This window comes from Cyprinodon tularosa, unplaced genomic scaffold, assembly GCF_016077235.1.
Source record: "Cyprinodon tularosa strain WSP-4 unplaced genomic scaffold, ASM1607723v1 ctg638, whole genome shotgun sequence".
NCBI lineage: Eukaryota > Metazoa > Chordata > Actinopteri > Cyprinodontiformes > Cyprinodontidae > Cyprinodon > Cyprinodon tularosa.
The window spans coordinates 496,521-519,803 of NW_024039383.1; the positions used below are offsets into that span (position 1 = coordinate 496,521).

The following is a 23,283-nucleotide window of genomic DNA, read 5'->3' on the forward strand; positions in this document are numbered from 1 at the left end:
GATAATAAATGTAATGATGTGGAGGAGGTATAGTCCAGGTGAACAGCTCTGCTGCCTGGTGTTGAGATGTAAACAGGAGACAGTAAATGATGCTATAACCAAACGTGTTCTTACCTTACAGCCGCGGTGTTGTTTCCAGAGAGAATGTCCTCCTCCGCCCCCTGCTGTCGGTGCACCTGCCGAACACGGGTAAACACTGAGGGGCTGAGAACAAAAACAATAATCCCATTATTGTTCAGATTAGGCTTCTTTGAATGGTAACGCTTCAGGTCAGCCATAGAAAACTGGAGCTAAACGATTTCTGCCAAAAAAAAAAAAAAAAAAATGTTCACCCCCAGACTAACAGAACAGAAATCAAAAATATCTAGAGACTATTTAGAGACGTTGTTGTGCAGAAAAACTGAGTCTTTTTCCATCTCACATCCTTGTTTCATTTCTCCACAGCAAAAAAATAATATACTAAGCAAAATAATAAGAAATGTGTGGGTAAATCTTTGTAAAGCCTGGCTTGGAGTTTTTCAGCTGCTTTTCTGCTTTAACAGAAAGAATTTCTCCAATGTTGAGCCTTTAAATTCTAAGTTTAGAACTATTAAGATAAAAAATATTGAAGCATCTTAAGACAATACATTTGAGTAAAGAAATAACATGATGGACATGTTAAATAAAACTAAAATAGGGGCTTTAACATAAATATGAACAGCTGAAAAAGCTATCCAACAGGTTAAAATGTGTTTTTTTAAAAGGATATTTGTGCCTTCAAAAAATGTCAAAGAACTGTGTTTAAGAAAGAAGAATTTAAGGGAAGTGAAAGGGAAGAGGATAAAACAAAAGCATAGGCTTGTTGTCAAGAAGTAAAGCATCCTGAAATCAAATTCAAGACATCGAGACTAGGAAACATAAATTATTTCTCCTTAGTACTCAAACCTTAATGTTAATCTGAGTTCTGCCTTTTGTTCCTGTGATTAGAAATAAGCTCTTTTATGAAGGATTTCATGTCAGGGTCAGAGTGCCTCGTTACCTGGTAACAGCAGGGGAAACAGTCGTAGCCTTGGTGACCGATTCATCCTCCTCCAACAGAGCAGGCTCTAAAGAAAAGTTGGGTGAGTGAAAAGGTAATAGGAGCATTCATTATCTTTGGCTGGAAATAGGTTCTCACTCTGCAGACTGAAGCGTTCAGAGCTGCCTTCCTCTACAGGCGTCACCAGCTTCATCCTCAAGCTCAGTTTCCCATCTTCTTTATCAGCCACATCTTCTCCTCCTTCCTCTGACACGTTACCGGCTGTTCCTACAACATCCGAAGATGCGTCGCCCACAGTGTCTGTCTTCTCAGAAAAGGGAGGGATCTCTGCATAAAAGCAAAAATAAACATTGGACCTCAAAAGCCTATCCAGAGCCCGCTTCACAAAACCAAGATAAGGGATTAAACCGCATTAAACCAGACTGACAGGCAGGTTCATTCGATCCTGATGCCTTATCTTTTTAGTCAGCAACAGAACAGTACTAAATTTCTTATCTGCATGTTACTGTTATAAGTCAAGTTCTTAGATTATTTTAACATTACTAAGGTAGCCTATTCATTATTAAATTTCTAATTTTCAGCTGGACATTATTAATGTTCACTGTGTTTCTGCTGAAGGCTGCTGTTCCAAATTTGACAGAAAGACCTTAAATGTACAACTGCATGATGTATTGAATGAATGATGAAGCAAAGGTGGCCATAAAAGAAGCTCCAAGAACTTATCTTCCTTTACAATTTTATATACTCTAATTATCCCAGAGGCAAATTACTTCTCTGCATTTAACCCATCCCCCTGGGGAGCAGTGTGCTGCTATTGTGCGGCGCCCGGGGAGAGGTGTGGGGTTAAGGGTCTTGCTCAGGGACCCAGAGGAGTGTGGGAGTGGGAGATCGAACTCACAACCTCATGATTCAAAGTCATTTGCCCTAACCAATAGGCCGGCATGCCCCCAGGCCCCCATTGCATGCCCATATAGGTTAGAGAGAGTTATGGTTAGCGCTAACTACAAACATTTAATTACCTGAAAACATATTATTCCTCAAGATGATCTGTGATGAATCTTAAGCAATATCCTTTAAATTAAGGGCAAACCTTTCCTCTAACATAAATTCTCAGGATGGTAAGCCTTTTTTAACAACTAAGAGGATCAAATATGTGAGCAGGCACTATCTAAGTCATTATTAAATGTTCTCATGTTACATCTTGACCTGCTGTCAGGATCTTTTTTGGCTCAATCATATTAGTTCAGTATGAACACTGACAGGATGTGTAAAAAAGATGCTAAATCACGTGGGCAAAGTTTTTTGTTTCCTAACCTACCGATGGGCGTGCTGTGTCGGAGCGTCTGTTTCAGCTGGTTGATCAGAGGGGGCGTGGAGCCGATCGAGGGACCAATCAGTTCCCCCTCTTTCGGAAGTGTGAAGTGGAAAGAAATATCTGTAATAGAGAAGAGCAGAGGTTTGAAAATTCAATACATAATTATGATAACCTCTGATTTTACCAATCATATTTCAAGAGGATTTGATGAAGCCAACGGTTTGCAGTCGAAGCTGCGAAAAATCCAGGAGACTAATCAAGAAATTTGTGTTTGATTTAAATTGAGTTCATTTGGATAAAAAAAATTTTAGACTACGACTTTTTTGTATTTATTTAAATTATAAATTTCTTAGCATTATGCTCTGTCTGTTTACATTTGGTAAGAATAAGAATTTTCTTTTTCTTTGATGTTCTGATAGGGTTCAGGAGGAATCATTAGAACTTAGTTACTGTAGATGGGGTTATTTCATTATTACTGTTTGGTTTTCCACCACACTGAGCTGAAGCTTTTTCATGAAGCATAGCTTCTGCCAGCAGATGGCGCCACATCTGTTCATCGCACCTGGTGCTGGAATCCTATTTAAATCATATTTAAAAAAGAGCAATCAAGATGGATGGCTGGTTAAACTGTATTTTATCATTTTTAAATGGTTGCTGGTCATTTTTGTACAGGTTCCTAACATATAATTGTGATACAGAGGGAGTTTTAATAGTGGCCGATTTGCTCCTCTGGACATGAACTCAGTATTTCATGGTACCATAGCGTGATAACATGGGTAAACAAAGTAGGCATGGCTAACAAAAAACATTGAACAGCATGGCTCCACATTTTACAATGTGAAGCAAATTAAACTTGCTGCAGTATTTGAGACACAAATTAAGGCCAGATGAGGGAATATTTGTAACTTCATGAAACATTTAGTTAATACAACTGTATTCTACAGCGTTAGCATCGGTAAACGACTCCATCCATAACCATGGGTGAGAGAGCTGCATTGTCTGCTCCAGTTAAATAAGCCTAGTGTGGAAAATAAAGTTAGTATGGTACAGAAAATAGGTACCATGGAGAGCTAACACAGATTGGTATATCAGTTCAAATGTGAATGCAGCCATCCCTATGCTCTCATCACCTTTAGGTTAATAATACAGCTGGGCATTGAAACAATAACATTGTAAGACACATGATGAATATCAATGGAATATACATCTGATGAAATAATCTATAATTTCATTGCACTACAATCCAGACTTGCAAAGCATTCTGGATGATGTAGACAGATGAAAGTAAGACGCTCAAACTATCAGCCAAGGATGAAAGTCGATTTGTTTTCATAGAAGTTTAGAGTTAAATTTCAGATTCCCTTGGTCCTTATTTCAAATAGGTAAAATTAAAACAATAATTATTGATATTTAGTGATATGAAAAGCTTATATCTTGATCCATATACAGACATATTGCACAGCCCTAGTTACCACACAGTCTGGTTCCTCCTAATAAAAGCAGTGCTCACCTCCTGAGCTGTCATTCAGGCTCTTGTCTTTGACTCCATCTGCTTCCTGCCTCATGCCCTCAGCCTGGGACGACCGATCCAGAGTTGCATCTGCCTTCTCTTCCTGGTTCTCATGCTGGTGGCCATTAGAGGTGATACCCATAGGATTGGATTTACTGGTCTGTGAACGCGAGGCGTCATCTTTCTCACTGTCTGTCACGACGACGATGTTGTCTTGACTGTCCTCCCCCTCCTCCATGGGCTCAGGAGACATCAGCTCACTCTGGGAGAGGACCAGAGCTATTCCTGAGGCACTGCCTGTGTTCTCCTCTTCCATAACCATCTCTTCTTCCTCCACCTGCCCATCCATTCTGTTTTTGTCCATCAGGCTGTTACTGGCCACTGTCTGCTGATGTCCTACAGGTTGGCTCTTAGCCATTTCTCCTTTCGAACAAACAGAACCGCTATCGACAGCTGAGGTTGGGGATATGACCGACTGTGAAGGCAAACTGCAGGGAGTGATGGTGCAGGGAGTCTCTTGAACACAGCTGTTTACGGTCACATCAGAGTGGTTAGTGTTGCTGATTTCATTTACATTCACGTTTTGTACATTCAAATTAGCTTCTGCCTGTTTCTGCCTGTCCGACTCCTGTGGCAAATCAGACTTCTGCTCAGTCTGGCTAAATTGGTTAGACGACTCAGCAGCTTTTGACTCTGTGTTTACAGCGTTACTCAGGTTCTCCTGAACAGGACATGAGCTCACAGGTTCACTGGTGTCAACACCAGCCCGCTCTTCCAGCTCCTCTATCTGCGTGGCCTGACTGTCCTCCTCAACAGCAAGTGGATTACTGTTCTCAGTGTTCACGGAAAGCTGCAGCGGTGCAGTGAAGGAAGTAGATTCCCGGAGCTGAGACTGTGTCTCTGAAGGCACCGGAAAGGAGTTCTTATTAGCTGCTTGGCTGTGCGTTGGAACAAATACATCCTGAAACACAGACACGGGTTTGGGTTATTAAACTACATCTGCAGCACACTATCAAAGATTAATCATGAGAGGAATAGTAGTAAAAACAAAATCCAGGTTTGTGATTCCATTCATTACTAGAATTGATCAAGGCTTGATTGTTTTAAGCTTCTAAGTCTGGATCATATTAACTCAAACCGTCTTCCTCTAGAACCTTATTATCCTGAACCTGAAGACTCAACTGAGGACTTATAGTAAAACCCGTTAACAGTCATAATCCAGAACTGGATTACATGAATCTTCCTCCTGCATGACGTATTTATCTTGAATCATTAATCTCTCCTGTGCTACTTGTTTGATGCAACTTAGCTGCAGGTTTATTTATTTATTTTTTAATCAAATTAGATCTGCTGACAACTACATTGTTAGTCCCTCTCCTGTGGTGCAGCTCCTGTTACTGCTACACACAAAAAATAGAAAGTTGACAACTTTGAGAATTTCAGTTGTACAGAATTACTACTAATGTTTGCAAATATTCATGCTCAGTAATGTCAAGCTTAACATGACAAAAATACAATGAAACCTACTAGTGATGCCATTTTTTTTTTTTATCTCCGATGTTTGCAAATTAAAATAATAACACTTTTGCAAACTTAAAATATTTCATGATTGTTATATTTGGGATAATTTATTTTTTTGCTTATTTGAACGCTTACTTCAATAGCATCTGTGATTCTAATAAAAACAAAGCATGCTCCATAGTGAGATTAAATAGGTGAGTTTTACATTTTTTTTTATGACTTTAACTATCGGTCATTTTCTCACCATGATATCAAATATTTTCCATGGTGTCGATATAAACCTGAAAGTTTAGCCTGGTGACAACCGTGGTTAATACAGTCTAAACATTATAGAAATAATAAACTAAAGAGATTTAAAATGAATTGTACCAAAATAAATGTACTAATGAGTCTCATGAAAAGAGAAAGAAAAAGGCTCCTGTTATGCAATTAAAAGTAATTTATTTTACATAAAACTACCAGAGTTTCTCATCTTTTTGGTTTATGATAAATATCAGCTAAACTATGTAAAGTCTAACTTTGCTCAAAGATGAAGCTATAAAAAGTCGTATTCCAACGGAGGTCCAACGAGTAATGCGGTACATACATGAGAGAACTCCGGCTGGGACGGTACAGAGAGAGGTTGATCTGATCCCAAACCAGAGGAATTCTGGGACACAGGAGCGGAGGTAGAAGGGTGTGGTCTCAATGCTGCCTCTGTTTCCATTGGGTCGTCCTTTGCTGCGGCCCGTTTCTCCTCTGGTGGAAGTGAGGTGTCCATGGGTTCCTCTGCACACGAAACAGCAGATACATCAGTGCTGTTTTTAATCTGCTCACCTGCTCAGTTAAATTCAGTCACGTACCGGCTTCATTTTCCCCTTCAGTAGGTGAGCTCGGAACGATTAAAGGAGCGTGGGTGAAGTTGTCTGGGGTGGGGGCAATATAATCAATGGAGCTCCTAGGAGAACAGGCAAACAGAAGCAGATATAGTCATTTTCCAAAGTTTGGGTTCTTTTGTTGAGTGAATCAACACCTTGTGACTTACTGGGAAAGACTTTCCTGCACCAGTGTTCCCTGTCCAGACAGATGCAGCAACCGGAGGGTGTTGGCTGGTGTGGAGGTGGGCTGAGCCTGCGGCTCAGGCTCAGATACCGTGCTGTCAACAGCACCTGGAATTAGGGTTGGGGGAATATGGGGGATTACTAACAGCTTCACACACTTACTGCAGAAACATCACCGCTGCATTAACTTACCAGACTTGTCACCATCAAACAGGTCCTCCTGTGAAGAAAGGATCTCACAGTCCTGGTGGTCCGGTTCTTTAGAGGCCTGCAGGTTCTGGGAATGCAGCAGAACCTGGGCAGACAGCTGGCGGCCTGCCTGAACCACAGACTCTGGAGAGCTGCTGGAGCTGACCTCGGAACTGTGAAAGACAAGTTAAAAGGTAAAAGATAGGACTGAATTGAGAACAAGATTTAGAAGGGATCAAAAGTTGTGCTGTTTAGTTTGCGCCTGATCATTAATGTATCACAGCTATATGTCATCTTAAATTTTGCAGATGACTGTTGCTCTGAACTATCTAAGCTCTCAAAAATAACCAAAATTATTTTCATTATTACATAAATGAACATGCAATTCAAAAATACTTTATTAATCACAAAGGGGAATTAAATATAGAAAGGATAATTTTCTTTATAGTATAGCAATTAACATGTAATCTAAACAAAGACTAGATGATATTCCAACATTTATATATTCCAACATTTATATCTATCTATCTATCTATCTATCTATATATATATATATATATAAAGATATATATATATATTTATTTAAACATTTACCTCACGGCTTTGTTGTTGTCTTGACTCTCCAGCGTTTTGGTCCCGGCGCCCTGCTGCTCTGTGATAACAAATGGTAGATGTTGGATTTGTGTCAGAAATGAGACAAATGACAATGACAGAAATGACGTTTAACTTTCAAACATTTCTTTTTCATTTAATAATGGGATACCAAAGGAAATAACATTTTTTTCCCTTCTTGCTTCTTACTTTCTGAGCGATGCCCAACGTCCTCGTCAGCTTGAAGGTCCTGAGTCTGAGAAAGCTCCAGAAATGCAAATTGAGAAGATCCCCCTAAACAACAAACAATTATCTTTTATTACCTTCAATAACCCAGCTTGTATACAAGGCTGCAACCAAAGATTATCTGGCTAATCGACTGATCGATTAACCAGCTGACCAATTTTTTTATTAATTATCAGATGGCAAAAGGTTTCCAAAATATTTTTTTTTTACAAAATTGTAACCAGAAAAAAAAATATACCACCTTAGAATTTCTAGAAAGAACATTTTGACTGATTGAAGGAGTCTCTATACTAGGGGTGTAAATCACATCCATCATGGCGATTCGATTCAGTATCGATTTCCTGACCCAACGATTCGATTATTTTCGATACTCAAGAATACACCACGATTCGATTCGATTAATCGGTTATTTATTTATTTATTTATTTTACACCTTACAAGCTAAACAAAGTTTCAAGTTTGAAATAAATCAATGAAAGCTGTAATATCGTTATGTATTTTTTTTTTAGAAACAACAGCAAATAACAGAAGAAGAAAAGTTGCATCAAATAATACTGCAAAAATACTGCACTATTTCAGTGCAATGAGTCCAATGAAATACCTCGGCTCCAGACGCCCCCGCCCCCTTGAGAGATGCTCCGCTGCACCTCTCCCAAATTGTAGCTGACCACAGACAGGAGGCCGGCTTGTTTTGTTTTTATGACCGAAATTGCGGAAAACAACTCGTGAAGTTTGAGAAGAGCGAGGTGCGTGAGAACGCTGGGACCCTTTTTCCACCTGGATCTCCGCTCTTTTTGGCCCTCATGTCCCTCCGTCGTCGGACTAAACTCGTCCCCACTTCCTCGCCGCCTCGGCCGTATCTAGACCCACAGCGTGTAGCACAGACCACGCTTCAATATTGAGCATAATTTAAAAATGTCTGTGTCAAGCTCAATGCAACACACTGCTGTAAGAGTATAACCAGGAAGCGAGGTAGGAGGGCAAAATAGGTTTAGCGCCACCGCAGCACGGGAGGGAGAATTACGCCCAGGAGCAAATGGATAAAAAAAGACCGGAGGAAAAAAAACATGAATCGATTATCTTGCGGATGTATCGATGCATCGGATCGTCGGCTGCTGGATCGATGCATCGATACAAAACGATTATTATTTACACCCCTACTCTATACTCCAGTTACCAGTTAAATTATTAGACTTTATTTCAATAACCCTGTAATCACAACTAAAATTTTTTTTGTTTCCGACATACTTGTGTATTTAAAGTTTGTGCATGAAAGATAAAGATGACCCACCATCAGACTGAACACAGTTTGTGGTAGAATCTGCTCCGGCGTCCATTTCTAAGTCTTCTGGTAAACACCTGAAAGAGAGAGAGAGATGAGAATGGATGAAAGAAACTGTAGAACAACAGAGGTTAAAACAACAGGTGGATTAGGGGAATGGTGGCCTAGTGGTTGGGGCATTGCACTTGGATCATGGTTGAGTTGTGAGTTCATGCCCCACTCCCACAGACTGCCACTCTGGCTCCCTGAGCAAAGACTCTGCCACACAATGGCAGCCCACTGCTCCCCAAGGGGATGGGTTAAATGCAGTGAGTTCATTTCGTTGCTCTGTACTTATGTGTGTTATGACAATAAAAGCTGGAAAAGAAAAGGAAAAAAAAATGGAAGAAAGGAAGGAATATAGAAGGAATAAAAGGACAAAAAAGGAAGAACATAACATTCAGGCACGAGGATAGGGAAATAAGTCTAAGAAATATAAATATTTTCCACAAATCAAGTTCTATGCTTTTCATCACTATGTGGGAGCCCTAGATGTCCTACTGATAACAAAGATAGCATATACAACCTTTTTCTAACAGACTGGATGAACTGTCCTGATGTCACCAGTAACTGGTATTACTTGATTCTCAGGCAGAGGACAAAAAGCAAATCTAACTGGAAATGAATCTCAGAAACAAAACAACCAAACTAGAGCTTTAACTCAATAAATAAATAGATAGAAAAGTTGTGCTGCTGATGCTTTTAAACGTGTCATAATGACTATTTAATCATGTAATCATGCTGAAAATCCAAGTTAAAACTGAAAAGCATGCAAAAAACAAAAACAAAAAACATTTGAACATTAGTCAGGTGGCAGACCATTCATATACAGTACTGTCCTCCCCTAATTTGTTTAATTTTATTCAAGTTTTAAAAGATTTCAACCCAACATTTCTACTGAATGTGACTCAAAACCATCATTGGAAACTTGAAACAGATTGAGTTCCAGAGAAAACATACGTTTTCTTGCTTGGAGGGGGACAAATGTTGATGACTTGACTCTCCTCCTGCAGGGGTGAGCTGGGGTCCACTGAGGCCACAATGTCTGCACAAATAAAACAAATATCTTTAACAATTACACAATTAAACTCTATGAAAATGGAGTGAAACTGATAAACTACTATTGATTGTATAAACTCCCTATTTGGTGAAATCACTACTTCAAACTAGTCCAGTAACTGTCAATGAAACTTTTGCTGCTCCCAGCAGGTATTTCGGTCCACTCTTCATTAGCAAACTGCTCCAGTTGTCTCCTTTTTGAAGGATGCCTTCTCCAGACAGAATCTTGCAGCTCCTTCTAAAGATGCTCAATAGAATGTAGGTCAGGGATCATAGAAGGCCACTTCAGAATAGTCCAATGTTTTCCTCTTAGACAACTTTGGGTGTTTCAAGCTGAGGGTTTTAGGTCATTATTCTGATGATCGGAGACTGAGACCAAGCTTTCCGGCACTGGGCAGCGCATTTCTGTCTAGAATCTCTTCATAGTCTTAAGATTTCACCTGTGCAGATTTAGTAAAGTAGCCCAAGAACATAACAGAACCTCCTCCATGCTTCACAAGTAAGGATAGTGATATTTACTTGATACGCTTCATTTTTTTCTGTCTGTGAACATAGAGATGATAACCCTTGATAAAAAGCTACATTTTGTCTCATCTGTTCATAGAACATTCTCCCAGGAGCTTTTTTGCTTGTGAACATTCTGTTTGGAAAATTCCAGGTTGGATTTTTTATGATTTGTGTCCTCATTGGTGCACTTCCATCATGATGAGAATAAACATCCAAATATTAAGCAGATTTGTCTAAACATTTTCAGTGTGAGAGATGTTGCTAGTATAGAAAAATATGACTCAAATTCTTCAAATGGGTTATCAGGGAAGGTGCTATAAATCCTGGTCATACAAAAAAGCACTGACCTGGCTCAGCCTGATTGCTGCCCCCTGATTGGCTGTCCGTTTGGGAGCATCTGCTTCCTGGTGGGGAAGATATTAGTTCCTGGAGAGAAAAAAAAACACATTTAGTCTGAAAGCACAGAGCAGTAAAGAATAATTCAAAACATAGTGTGAAGCTGTCGAAAATTAATCAGTGTCCAACTGGAAGCAGTACCGAGTTCAAAAGTCATCCAATACCTGAATAATACCTGTGGTGTTTCTGATGTATTAAAATTTGTATTTGTCACAAGCACAGATCGTGTTTTTGTGTTCCCTCCACTGGTTTTACCAGATGTCTACTGCATGCTATGCAAGGGGGCAAAACTTTAAAATGCTTGTTATCTTTTTATCTATACTGCACAGTAGGGCCAGACGGATAATTGATAAGACGGGGCAAAGAGAACATAGAAATCCATGATTCCTCAAATTAGTCTACTTCTGCATAAATATAATGTACAAAAAAAAAAAAAAAAAACTTGGACTGTTTCTGTGGTAGCAAATCAAATGGAAGTACACAAAATATGCAAAAACTGAATTTTGCACACATATGTCATTTGAAAATAGAAAAATAGCACATAGCATAGAACATAACATAGCACACACTGGGTTTGGTAGAGCAGGCTAACAACAAGAAAGAGCACTACAAAAGATCCCTATCACTATGTATATGACAACTTGCTTTTAAAAAAACTGAGTTACTACATAATTTATTCATCCGTTTGGGATCAACACAGATTTTATTTTTTATTGAATTTGAATTTAACTACAGTGAACATACATCTTGGGTCCTGGCAACATATTTTCCCCCTTTTTTTTTTACCAGGGCACCTTGTACAAGAATGGTTTACAAAATCTACTAACAAGGAAGAATGGCATCAATTTAATGTTTTCATCTATTATTTATACATTACATATGATTGTTCAATAAATAGCTCTTCACGTCATTGTAATAATACCTTATAAAGGACTTAAGGTAGGTTACAGACAAGAGGTGAGGAAATGGCTATGAAAGAAATTTGGAAAATAATTTTAAACTTTGATTTATTTATGAATATTGGTAATGCTTCTCATTTAAGATTTTATAATAAACTTAGTTTCTTTAAATTAACTCTTCTTGCTTTTCATAAGGGCCTCAACCTGAACTTTAGTATTTATCTCCCATCTCTTAGAAATTAAACGGTTGTTTTGAAAGATGTATCTCACCAGAACCGGGCTGCGGGCGGCTGGTTGCAGGCTGGACAGGCGGCGGGCCAGCAGCGCCCGGTAGCTGCTTTCCGGGTCGTCTTCCAAACCGACACTGTCCGGCTGAGAGTCCTCCACGATCAGGCACGGGTTCTCCGGCTGAGGCAGGCTGGAGTCCAGTTCGCTTCCACCGGGATCCATGAGTTCAGGCCGAGGGCAGGAGATGGGGGTGGTTGTTGTTGTGAGCTAGAGCGAAGAGGGACATGTTCAGACACCAGACCCAGCCGCTTCTACCTCAGACCGTCCGCTGTTAGCACGTTAGCACTAGCTATAAGCTAATGGCTAATGCTCCGCCCCACAGCTAAACATGCTTCTCCATCCCAGTAAAAAATAATGCCATCAGGAAAGAAAAGCGCAAATAGCTTCCAAGCTGGTTTACTTACCTAAAAAGCTCAATTCCAAAAAAAAAACATCGACTCACATCCTCGCTTTAGAAGTCAAAACACTGACTCGAGCTGCCCGTGTCGCGGTAAAAATTGAACATAAGCGATGTCATTGGTTCACTGGTAGTGATGTCACAAAACAAAGGAAATCCGCGATGCGTCCAATGGTTGTCAGGTTTTTAAGAATAAACACATTATTTAGGGAGTCATTTTGATAGGTATTAGTATTATTAATACTAATAAGATTATGATTATTATTATTATACTTAGCCAGAATATATATACATATATATATATATATATATATATATATATATATATATATATATATATATATATATATATATATATATATATATATATATATATATATATATATATATATATATATATATATATATATATATATATATATATATATATATATATATATATATATATATATATATATATATATATGAGAATCCTGGATGGGAAGTGAAATGTCTTCAAACCTTGGAAACCAAGTCCAGTGGATTGTTTTTTGACTATGACCTGGATGACTGAGAATATTTACCAGTATATGATCATATTGTGTCTGATTCAAATATTAACTAGATTAGACCCTACTTACCCTCAAAGGTCGTAGAATTAGTTATGTTTCCTTTTACATGATCTCCTGATCTGGATTTTTGGTTCTGTTAAAGTTTTCAGTTTGATTTATGTCATTCTGTGTTTTCTAAGGTATTAGTTTAATTTCCATTTGGTGTCATTTAAGTCACTTTCTAGTTATATTTAAGCCATGTTTTATTTCTTGATTACTCTCTGTTCCCCTCTGTGCCACTCTCCTTTCCGTTATCTCCCTTTTAGTTTTTTGTGTCCATACCTACTCCCAGTCAGTTGTTTAATCCATTTATTGTTCTGTTTGGCATATATATATATTCCTCCTCTGCAGTTATTCTTTACTGGATTCTCTTCATTCCCTCCTAATGCCCTGTGTTACCCTTTTAATATGGTTCCTGTGTTCCTGGGTTAGTTATTTCTCTAATGATCAAATCTGCAAGAAACCACCTCAGCCTCCATCCCTGCATTTTCATCCCTACAAATCTCCCCCTGTTGTATATCTTATTAAAGTATCCAAACTAAATATTTACGCAGTCGGATAATCATTTCCCAAGGTTTATAAAAATAATGTTTGCTGTTCAAATAGTAATGAGTATTTCAATATCATAGTTTAAGACACAAATGTCTGACTCTGAGACGATTTAACACAAACCAAGTGCTAATTTAACTGCAAGTGGCAAAAGAAACACCCTTTGTTTGTTACAAATACATATTTGTTGTATCCATCCAGCTTCCGTCACGCTTATCCCAGGCGCAGGCGTGAGGGGTCCTTGTGCCTATCTCCAGCTGTCTACAGGCGAGAGGCGGGGTACACCCTGGACAGGTCACCAGTCCATCCCAGGGCAAAACAGAGACAAATGACCATTCACACACACACACCTAGGGAGTATTTAGAGAAGCCAATTAACCTAACAGTCATGTTTTTGGACTGTGAGAGGAAGACGGAGTACCTGGAGAGAACACATTCATGCACAGGGAGAACATGCTGAAAGATCCCAGGCTGGGAATCAAACCTGCAACCTTCCTGCTGCAAGGCAGCGGTGGTACCCACTGCATCACCGAGCAGCCCCAAATTGTTGTATTGAAAGCTTTATTTAATAACTTAGAAAATAGTGTTTCAACAAAGGCATTCAAATGAGCTATAATCTTTAAGCATCACCTTGAAAAGAACCATCCTTATCTCCACGTCTGCTCCATTGTTAAGTGTTTGATATTTTTGGGTCCTCTTTCCTCTTTTTCATTTTGCTTGTTTTCAGTCCTCTTCTTCATCTTCATCTTCAAGAGATTTTTGACATGAGTTCAGCTATTAGATGAAATGAAATACTGCAAATATTCAGAGGATAAGACCCACAAAAAACATCAAGGCCTGCAGACTGAGGCCACTTTAAAGTATTAAGCCAAAAGATCTCAAATATACTTTTAGCAAATATAGAAACACTTTCAGTCTCCAACTGATTCTTTATCTTTTCCTTTTTTTCATTATGTGCAGACCATGTGGTAAACCTATGGTTTGGTGATTGACCTTTCTGTAAACTCTAATTTAGCTAATATCTTTATTGTCCATTGTCATTTTTAATGTGAGGGCGTTTCAAGGTTTGACACAATATGCTGCAGAGTTCTGCACCTGCTTGGATAAATCTTGTAAAGTAAAATAGAAATCTAGGACATTAACTCCTCAGGGGGATATGGGAGACCTCCATAAGGTCCCTGCGGGGTGTGGAAGGACTCGGGTAAAATAAGATATAGGTTAAATCCCGCATTGAAATTACCCTCAGCAGGGAGCTACACATTTCCTCTCTGTTCTCATTATAGCAAGCTTTAAATATTACCTCCGCACCTTTTCAATATTACGAGTGTCATAAATCTTAATGGCAGATTTATAAAAAAAAAACATATTTTCTTCTAATAAAAATGCTTCTGCCAGAGTACAGATCCATCCATCCATCCATCCATCCATCCATCCATCCATCCATCCATCCATCCATCCATCCATCTTCTCCTGCTTATTCCATCAGGGTCACAATGGGGCTGGTACAACCTTGACAGGTCGGCAGTCTTTCACAGGGCAACACAGAGGCACACAAAGACGTACAACATTGCACACACCTGAGGACAATTTAGAGAGGCCTATCAACGAAAGAGTCATGTTTTTGGACTCTGGGAGGAAGCCGGAGTGACAGGAGAGAACCCATGCATGCAGAAGGAGAACATGCAAGAAGACCCCAGGCTGGAAATCGAACCCAGAACCTTCTTGCTATAAGGCAACAGTGCTAAAACAATGCACCACCATGCAGCCCCATGACAGATACCAGCAGCTTTAAAATCATTGACCTCCTCTAAGCTTAAAGTAAAAATAGCATATCCATGTTGAAATCTTGACAGATCTATTGCCTCCCAAGTGTGCATGTGAGCTAATTCAGATGTTAGATTAGATGCATTTTGTAATTTGCCTTCTGCACGCAGGCTTAAGCATCACTTCATATATAACCCCGACTCTGTCATCATTATTTCACAGCCTGTGTTTCCATGGAGACCCAATATTCCAGCAACACTGCAGCCAAAGCTCATGCAGATCACAGAGGCTTCTTATGGGAGAGACAATAAAAAGCAGTTATCGTCTGACTGACTGAAGCTGCCTGGAAGGCGTGGTACATATGGGGTTTGTAAAATGATCCAGATGAACTAAACAATGCCATGGGACTTGTCCCTATGATTCAGGATATTTTTACAGACTCCAACAAGAAAGTTAATTTATTAATAGCTTCCTTTCAAAGTGACTAGAGAGGAACGTTTTATGTGGCAGGGTATATCTTGAGAGAAATATGATAGCATCGTTCATGGCAGCACATCATCAAATTCCCTGAGAAGGTCATTTCAAGTTGCTGAACATTGTATAGGTCCTGGTCTGCAACCTCTGGTTTCAAAGAAATAGCAGGATGACAATATTGTTTGTCTGCAGGTTACATAGTGTTTAAATGTCTCCATAGGTTTGCAACATCACTGGAAGGTCAGTGGTTAAAATCCTGGTCATGGTCTCTCTGTTTGGAGTTTTCATGCTTTCTCAGTTTCCTCAGGACAATCTGACTTGCACTCACAAACCAAAAGAATGTGCATGGGGACCACAAACTGATAAATGGCTCTTATGCCAGCTTGCATTTAAATAAATAAGCCACTTATAGCATTTACAGCATTTTCGATACACACAATGCAACCAGCTTTTATTGCTTAATGAAACTGGAAACTGAGCATAAGAATTTGCTAATTCAGCCTCTTTCATAGAGCAGCAAAAAACACTTTGTGTGGTATTTTCCTGATTTTCCTCTTTGACAACAGTTTGCATATGCAATATATTCAATATGCAATGATAGGCTTTTTAAGCTTCTTAAAATTAATACCAATAGAAACCAACACTTTATAGATTTAAGTAGCTAGCTTTAGGTAGCATCAGTTTTATGCCTAAGGCAGCCATTTTGGCTTTTGAATTCTGGATTAGAGAAATTTTAAATACCATCTGAATCCTAAATTCCATGTTTCTAAGCCCCATGTTATAAGAAATAAGTCAATAATACCATTACAAGATGGAATTTCAACTCATAAAATCAAATATTTGCACCAAAACTAGGCTTAAAATCATACATGGCTGCCAGTAGGATAAAAATTATGACATCTGGAGTAATAAATTGCTCATTAGTACTTATGGCTATTATGTTTAAATGCCTTAAATTTTGAATTCACTTCCAGTTTTTTTTTTTTTTTTTTTTTTTGCTTGTTGTAGCTTGAAGATATGCAGCTTAAAATTGTTTTCAGAATAGACAGCTTTTCCTTCCTAAACAGAATTTTTAGCTTCTGACCCAAATAAATTTGGTGTTTGAAAACAGAGGGTTTTAATTTATTCATCTGGCTCAACACTGAGACATTCCTGCATTTTTGTGTTATATTCATAAATATAAAATCCTGTACTTAATTTTGCCTAGAAGGTGGACATAGAAAAAATCTGACTTTTCTGCGTTTCTGTTCTGCTTCAAAAACCACTCTAAGGCAACATATACATAAGTAATGAGCTTCTGAGACAACAGCTATGTGACCTCAAAAATCAACAGTTTGTTTCTACAACTTTCACTTCATCATGAGAAGCAGCTAATTTATAAATGCAGTAGATTAAACATAGTAAAGTGAGACTCATATTAGTTAGCATCTTTGCTGTAACAAATTTGAAACATTTATTTCATTTACTTTTGACAGTTACTAATGACTTATAACAATACAACTATGGTTATGTTATGGTCTACACAATCATTAGGAAGACTGTGGACTTGATAACAGATACCCACAATCAGACAAGTCAGAGAGAGCTGCATATAGGTGTATAATTGGAAAGTTGAGTGGAAGGATATCATGTAGTAAGAAAAAAAATGCAATAGCAAAAGGGATAGCTAAAATAAGTTTTAATCAAAGCACAATTAAACGGTTGGGAGAGAGTCAAAAGATGTGGACTGATGTTGGAGTCAGAAGTTTAGGAAATAGGACTCTAGGACATGAGCTTGCCGCAACTGAATCAGGATGTCTGAATCAGGATTAACATTGTCCTAAAAGGGTTTATGAAAAAAATTACTAGACTGATGATCAGAGGTCTAAAGTCCTGTTTTCAAATCAAAGTAAAGCTTACCAGCCTGATGGAAATGCTTCATTATTAAGCACAATATGGTACCAGTGCACACTGACTAAATAAAATGCTACCTCCTGCTTCACCTTAGTATTAATCTACTTGTTCTTGGAAGAGACTGATTGCCTCCATGTCACCTCACATTATTGCCATACCCTAAAAATAAACTACAAAGCTTTGGATGTATATATTACACGGTACACCAGCTTTCCACCTTTAAAGTAAAATCTGTTTTTATGATTAGTACTTATTTATTTCTATAAAAACCTTAGTGTCCGATGACTGTGTAACACAATTATCAATATAAATAGGAATAAGCACTCTGTGCAGGGGCAGTTCTGGACAGGAGGGGGCCCTTGTGTTTCCATGGGGGCCCAGAAAAGCTTGAAATAAAAAAAAAAAACAGAGCAAGAGATTCAAATATATTAAGATAGCTGCATGAAGTGAAAATTCTATTCAATTAATTAGGTTTAATTACAATTCTATGTCTTATTGGGTCAATATACATCCAGAATTCAGGAATTTTACATATTTTTCACTTAATTTAAGTTAAAATTAAAATTTTTTTTGTTTTTTTGTACAAAATATGAATTCGAACTCAAGAAAAACTGATAAATTCAGCTGTAAAAATAAGAGTATTTTTTTGTTGTTTTGGAAAAAAACATTTAGCAGAGGAAAACTGGGATCCTATCTCAATTCCACTGAAGCTATAACCTTATTGTTTTTAGATAATTAAACAGAATTTGTAAAGAAAAAAAAATACATCCAAAGGACCTATCAGTAACCAAGTCTGTTCCATAACGAAGGCCAGGACATGGTCTACAGGGGCACTGGCCCCCTTTGGCCCCTGTCTAGATCCGGCCATGGCTCTGTGTTAAATGAATTTACTGCTTAAATATGATTGCTTTATTTTTATTGTATTTTTAAATGTTTATTTCAATGAATAACCAAAATAAACATAAAAACTTTTTGATTTCATTATAAATGATTAAAACCAGTAGCTGGTTTCTCTGTAACTTCTCTTTCCTCATCCCACCATAAATATTTCCAAATGCAATTCTTCATTTATTATGATAAAGAAAAATGTCAGTGATGTTTGTAAATAGCTGTAATCTCTATGAAGGTATTTATAATGAGACAAAAACAAAGGGCCTGGCTCCAGAAAAAAACAACAGCAGCGATGCTGACCGGCATTTCATTAAGTGGAGACATCCTGTGAGGCAACAATACGCCGGCAAATGGCTGGATAGACAGATAGATACCAGGTGTTCTCTCTGCAAAAATGAAAATCAAATATGATGCAGCCTATCATTTTAAGCCACAGCACTGCTGCCGCTTTATATGAGCCTCTAACAACAGCTGGCCCCGCCAAGTTCAGCCCTACGTCCTTAATTTCTGCAGACATCTACATTAGGAAATGCGCAACCACCCCGCAAAATGTCTAATCACCTCTGCCTGTGCAGCAGCCGGAAAACCAGCATCTATCTGCACCGCCTGCAGCATCGCAATGGTTCCCGATTTAACCCCCAAAAAGACAGAAAAGAGCGTTACCTCCGGGATGAATGGCTTTGTCCGCTCCTGCGCCTCTCCAGTTGGTTTCAGGGTCCCGCTGGTTGTAACAGGAGCGCATCAAACATCTCTCAGCCCTGCCTTGCCTTGCCTTGCCTCTGTTTAGCTGAGAGTCAGGGTGTGGGACGTATGCGCGTAAAGATGCATTTATAATATCGGTCATAATCATTCTGTAGATGCGATGTATTTAGAAAAGGATCCAACCATAAACACACAAATTATGGAGCTTTGGATTGAGCCTACTTCTTAAAATAATTTCAAGGCATCCAAATCCAGAGGAAAACAAAGCAAGAGTGAAGGACTTATTGTGTGGAGAAATTATTTAAAAAAACCCAAGACATTAATTGTTACCGTATTCTGATTTAAAAGTAACAGACATAAACACTGAGGCACACAGGTCAAACTTTTTCTATTCTTATTTTAACTTAATTGTTTACTTTATAAAATATAGCTGCATTTCAAGATTACTTTTTCCATTCTTCAGCAATACTTTCCTCCTCCAAGGATAAATCAAATCCCTTAACGCAATTTATTAAAAATGTGTTCGTGTGGAGCAAATATACTAAACAAATTATGTTTTTTATTTCTTCGAAATAAAAAATCAACCCTTCCTTCCAATGCTTTTCAGTTTCATCTAACATCTAACATAGATATCCGCAACCTATAATATTTAATTATCTTGATACATTTTCTTTTATTTTTATTATATTGTAAAATCATTTTTCTTTCTTTACAAACATTAGAGAATCTAAAAATAAAATCTTTTAGCTCTTTCTTCAGCCAGCAGAGGTCAGCAGAGACCATGAAGTGTTCATCACAGACTGCTGACTCACTCCTGCTACTACACACTTCCCTGAACATTAAAAGCTGCAGTCTGTAACATTGAGGAGAGAGCAGACTTCGACTGAAAATTTGAAGAAAAACAGGTCCAAGCTCCACCCTCTCACAGCATCTGCGCGGCTACCGCATGCGACCAGAAGGGGGGGGGGGGGGAGGGGGGGGGGGGGGGGGGATTCAGCGTGTGTGAGCTGTGATTGACACTCCATCAGACGCTCCTCTGGCTGTGATTGGTTGTTTTGACTCGTCCCGAATTATTCTTTCCAGAGTAAAATACAGGCAGTAGGCGATACCAATTGAAGCAGTTTTTTTCACAGGTTACATATCACATGTACTGCTGTCTGGGCATAGGGACAGGTTTAGCCAATATGACAAAAAAGTGATTTTTAAAAACTTACAGACTTCAGCTTTAAAGATGCTAAATTGAACTTGAGTTCAATAGTTATCCATCAATAACTCAGCACTGATCTTATCGATAACCTTTGATCTGCATTTACATATAAACAAACAAAAATTTGTAAACACAAGATGAATATATATCATGACTAATTCTTGAGGCGATTTAATAAACCTCAGTTTGAATTTGATATACAATCATCCAGCTGCAGAAAATACACAGGAAACCTTCTTATATATATATGCATGGAATCATGTCCTCATCTATAGGTGGAAAGGCTTTTCTTTAACAGCATCAAAAATTTTGTCATTTGATAAAAAGATGACTGGAGGCAAGTTTAGGACAATCCTGGATGGAAACTTGCTGTAGGTTGCAATAAACATTAAAGGTTCACCTTCTAGCACACATACTGCCAGAGATAACAACAAATAACTTAGATCCAAGCTAATTCATGTGTTGGAGCAGCCTTGTCAGAGTTTAGACCTAAATCAATTCGGAAACTAATAAGACTTCAGAACAGATATTTACAGATGCTTTCCCCCAATTCGGAGCTTGATTGTTTTGTAAAAAGAAACAACTATGTCTGTTGTCTAGATGTGCAAAGATGTAAAGATAAACCCCCAAATACCTTTGGCTGTGTTTACTCAAAATGGGGATACAAAATATTGACTTGGGTGTGCAAACAAAACTCTGAGCTACATATTTTGCACTATTGCTTTTGCACTTTGTGCCAAACAGTCCCATGGATATCATTTGTATTTGATTTATTCTACATGCTGACCATGACTATGGAAATGATTTGATTGACAAGAGTAGGCAGGAAACAAGGTGTTGCAGTTAATAACCTCAATTAGACCCACAAGTGACCCTTATGTCTTGTGATGCATGTGTTATTAATGCATCTACAAGACATCTTCTGCACATGCTGGTCCTTTCTCCACCTAAACTGAATGTCTGATGCTCCAGTTATTGCCTATGATGCTGTTCCTCTATGGTAAGATAAATTGATTTCAGCTGTACTGTCTGATATTTAGCATCTAACTGCTCTAAGTTAGGATCCAAATGTAACCAAATTATTTTGTTGTAGGAAAACTAGACAAATATTCATATTAAAACTGCTCTTACATTTAGATCATATTTCATTTGGTAATTTAGTTGTAGTCGAAACATCACATTTATAAAATCATAGATCACCTGGGCAGAACTATGGAAGTATGAACCAGCAAGACTTAAGTTCCTGATCCAGTCAGTGTATGATGTCCTTCCAAGTCCATCTAACCTTTATACCTGGGGCCTTGCAGAAGCACCAACATGCCCAGGGTGCCCGGCTCATGGTTCCCTGGAGCACATCCTGAGCTGCTGCCCTAAAGCGCTGGGAGAGGGAAGGTACACGTGGTGCCATAACCAGGTGTTGAAGGCAGTAGCAGACACCATCTGCACTGGAATTCAGGAGTCAAAGGACCAGTCTCCTTTGAGGCTCAATATCTTCTTTATCAGGGCAGGGGAGAAACCTGAAAGAGCAGGTAAGGGCGCAACTGGACTGCTAGCCATGGCTCGGGATTAGCAGTTGCATGTGGACCTCGGAAGGCAGTTAAAGTTCCCAGAGCACATTGCAAGGACGTCACTTAGGCCAGATCTGGTCTTAACATCTGACTCGAAAAAAGCAAGTTTTGTTACTGGAGCTTAAAGTCCCCTTGGAAGACAGGATGGAGGAGGCTCACGAAAGGAAGAGGGTGAAATATCTTGAGCAGATTGAGGCATGCAGATGCCATGGACGGAGGGCCCACTGTGAGCCAACAGAAGTGGGCTGCAGAAGCTTCCTTGGTCAGACTTTGCATCGGGCATTTAGTCTCCTTGGCATCTGAAGGTTGCTTGAGAGAAGAGCCAACAGGAACATCATGAGGCCGCTGAAAGAGCCTCAAGGTGGCTGTGGATCAAGAGGGGGGACGCATGGAGCAGCACGCTGCTTGAACACAAACTGGGGCCTGATCAACCCCAGTTGGATCGCCCAGACGAGGGTGTCTGAAGATCAAAGACCCGAAACACCCTATGACCCTGGGTCCTTCACTGATGATGTGTTCAAGCTGCACCAGCTAGGTGTTTCAAAATCTATCTGTTCATCACTTTTTATCAAACAGGATATTCAGTGAGACCTGTATAAATAAGGTTTGAATAAAAAGATGACTAAATGTGGATTGTATTTATTCTAATTTAACACAAATGGCAATAACAACCAATGTAGTATCGCTGTTGGCTAGTCTTATTCTTATTCAACAAGAAGGAGATCAGTGGTCTTCATTCATGCAGTATTTATTATTCCTATTGCAAGGGGGAACAGATACAGTCCATGCCGATGTTTTGTCCGTTCTGGTTAAACAAAGGGCTTGCCAAACTACTTTTAGCTCGTGAAGATTTGGAGGGTTTGAATGGGTAATGAATAACCTTAAACCTGAGGAACCATCACTCTCTTCTAAACATCTTCCAGCATCTGCAAAACAGGTTCTCAGGCTTCAGAAAGATAATCATGCCAACCCATTTGTCAAACATTGCAGGGGTAAGTCTGCTTGAGCAAATACTTTCTATGCAAGAGAAAAAAACAACAACAAATAAGGTCACTTGATTATGGTTTGGAAAAACAGATAAAAAGATGAGTTTTTTCCCCACCATATCTATAGAAACTTTGATCAAATAGAAACTTGGACAGGGACTGAGGTGCGGACAGGTACATAGATGCAGTATGCAGGATCTAACCTAGTGGTTTGAGCATTGCATTGGGTCCTGGAGGTTCTGAGTTCAAGTGCCACACACTCCAGGTTCCTGATCCCGGACTGCCACTCTGGCGACTGATCAAGGGAGGTGCAAACTGGCAGGCCATGGATCCCCAAGGGGATGGGTTAAATGCAGAGAGTG

The 23,283-nt window shown here is 38.9% G+C and overlaps 1 protein-coding gene across 2 annotated transcripts in view; it reads right to left on the reverse strand.

Moving 5' to 3' along the window:
* Positions 1-19,278, reverse strand: part of tp53bp1 (tumor protein p53 binding protein, 1) — a 29,759-nt gene extending 10,481 nt beyond the window's left edge. Inside the window, exons 1-16 of one of the 2 annotated variants that reach the window (XM_038308455.1) lie at positions 19,122-19,278; positions 11,883-12,107; positions 10,665-10,743; positions 9,712-9,796; positions 8,722-8,789; positions 7,395-7,478; positions 7,188-7,245; positions 6,597-6,766; positions 6,389-6,512; positions 6,207-6,301; positions 5,951-6,132; positions 3,844-4,804; positions 2,337-2,453; positions 1,157-1,345; positions 1,019-1,085; positions 115-204 (exon numbers count right to left, since the gene is read on the reverse strand). In XM_038308455.1, the coding sequence (XP_038164383.1) occupies positions 115-204; positions 1,019-1,085; positions 1,157-1,345; positions 2,337-2,453; positions 3,844-4,804; positions 5,951-6,132; positions 6,207-6,301; positions 6,389-6,512; positions 6,597-6,766; positions 7,188-7,245; positions 7,395-7,478; positions 8,722-8,789; positions 9,712-9,796; positions 10,665-10,743; positions 11,883-12,062 (2,549 nt within the window). In that variant the 5' untranslated portion in view covers positions 12,063-12,107; positions 19,122-19,278. Of the gene's footprint in view, positions 1-114; positions 205-1,018; positions 1,086-1,156; positions 1,346-2,336; positions 2,454-3,843; positions 4,805-5,950; positions 6,133-6,206; positions 6,302-6,388; positions 6,513-6,596; positions 6,767-7,187; positions 7,246-7,394; positions 7,479-8,721; positions 8,790-9,711; positions 9,797-10,664; positions 10,744-11,882; positions 12,108-12,304; positions 12,420-19,121 lie in introns of those variants that run through there. The other variant, XM_038308454.1, reaches the window with a different exon arrangement.
* Between the last annotated feature and the right edge of the window lie 4,005 nt (positions 19,279-23,283).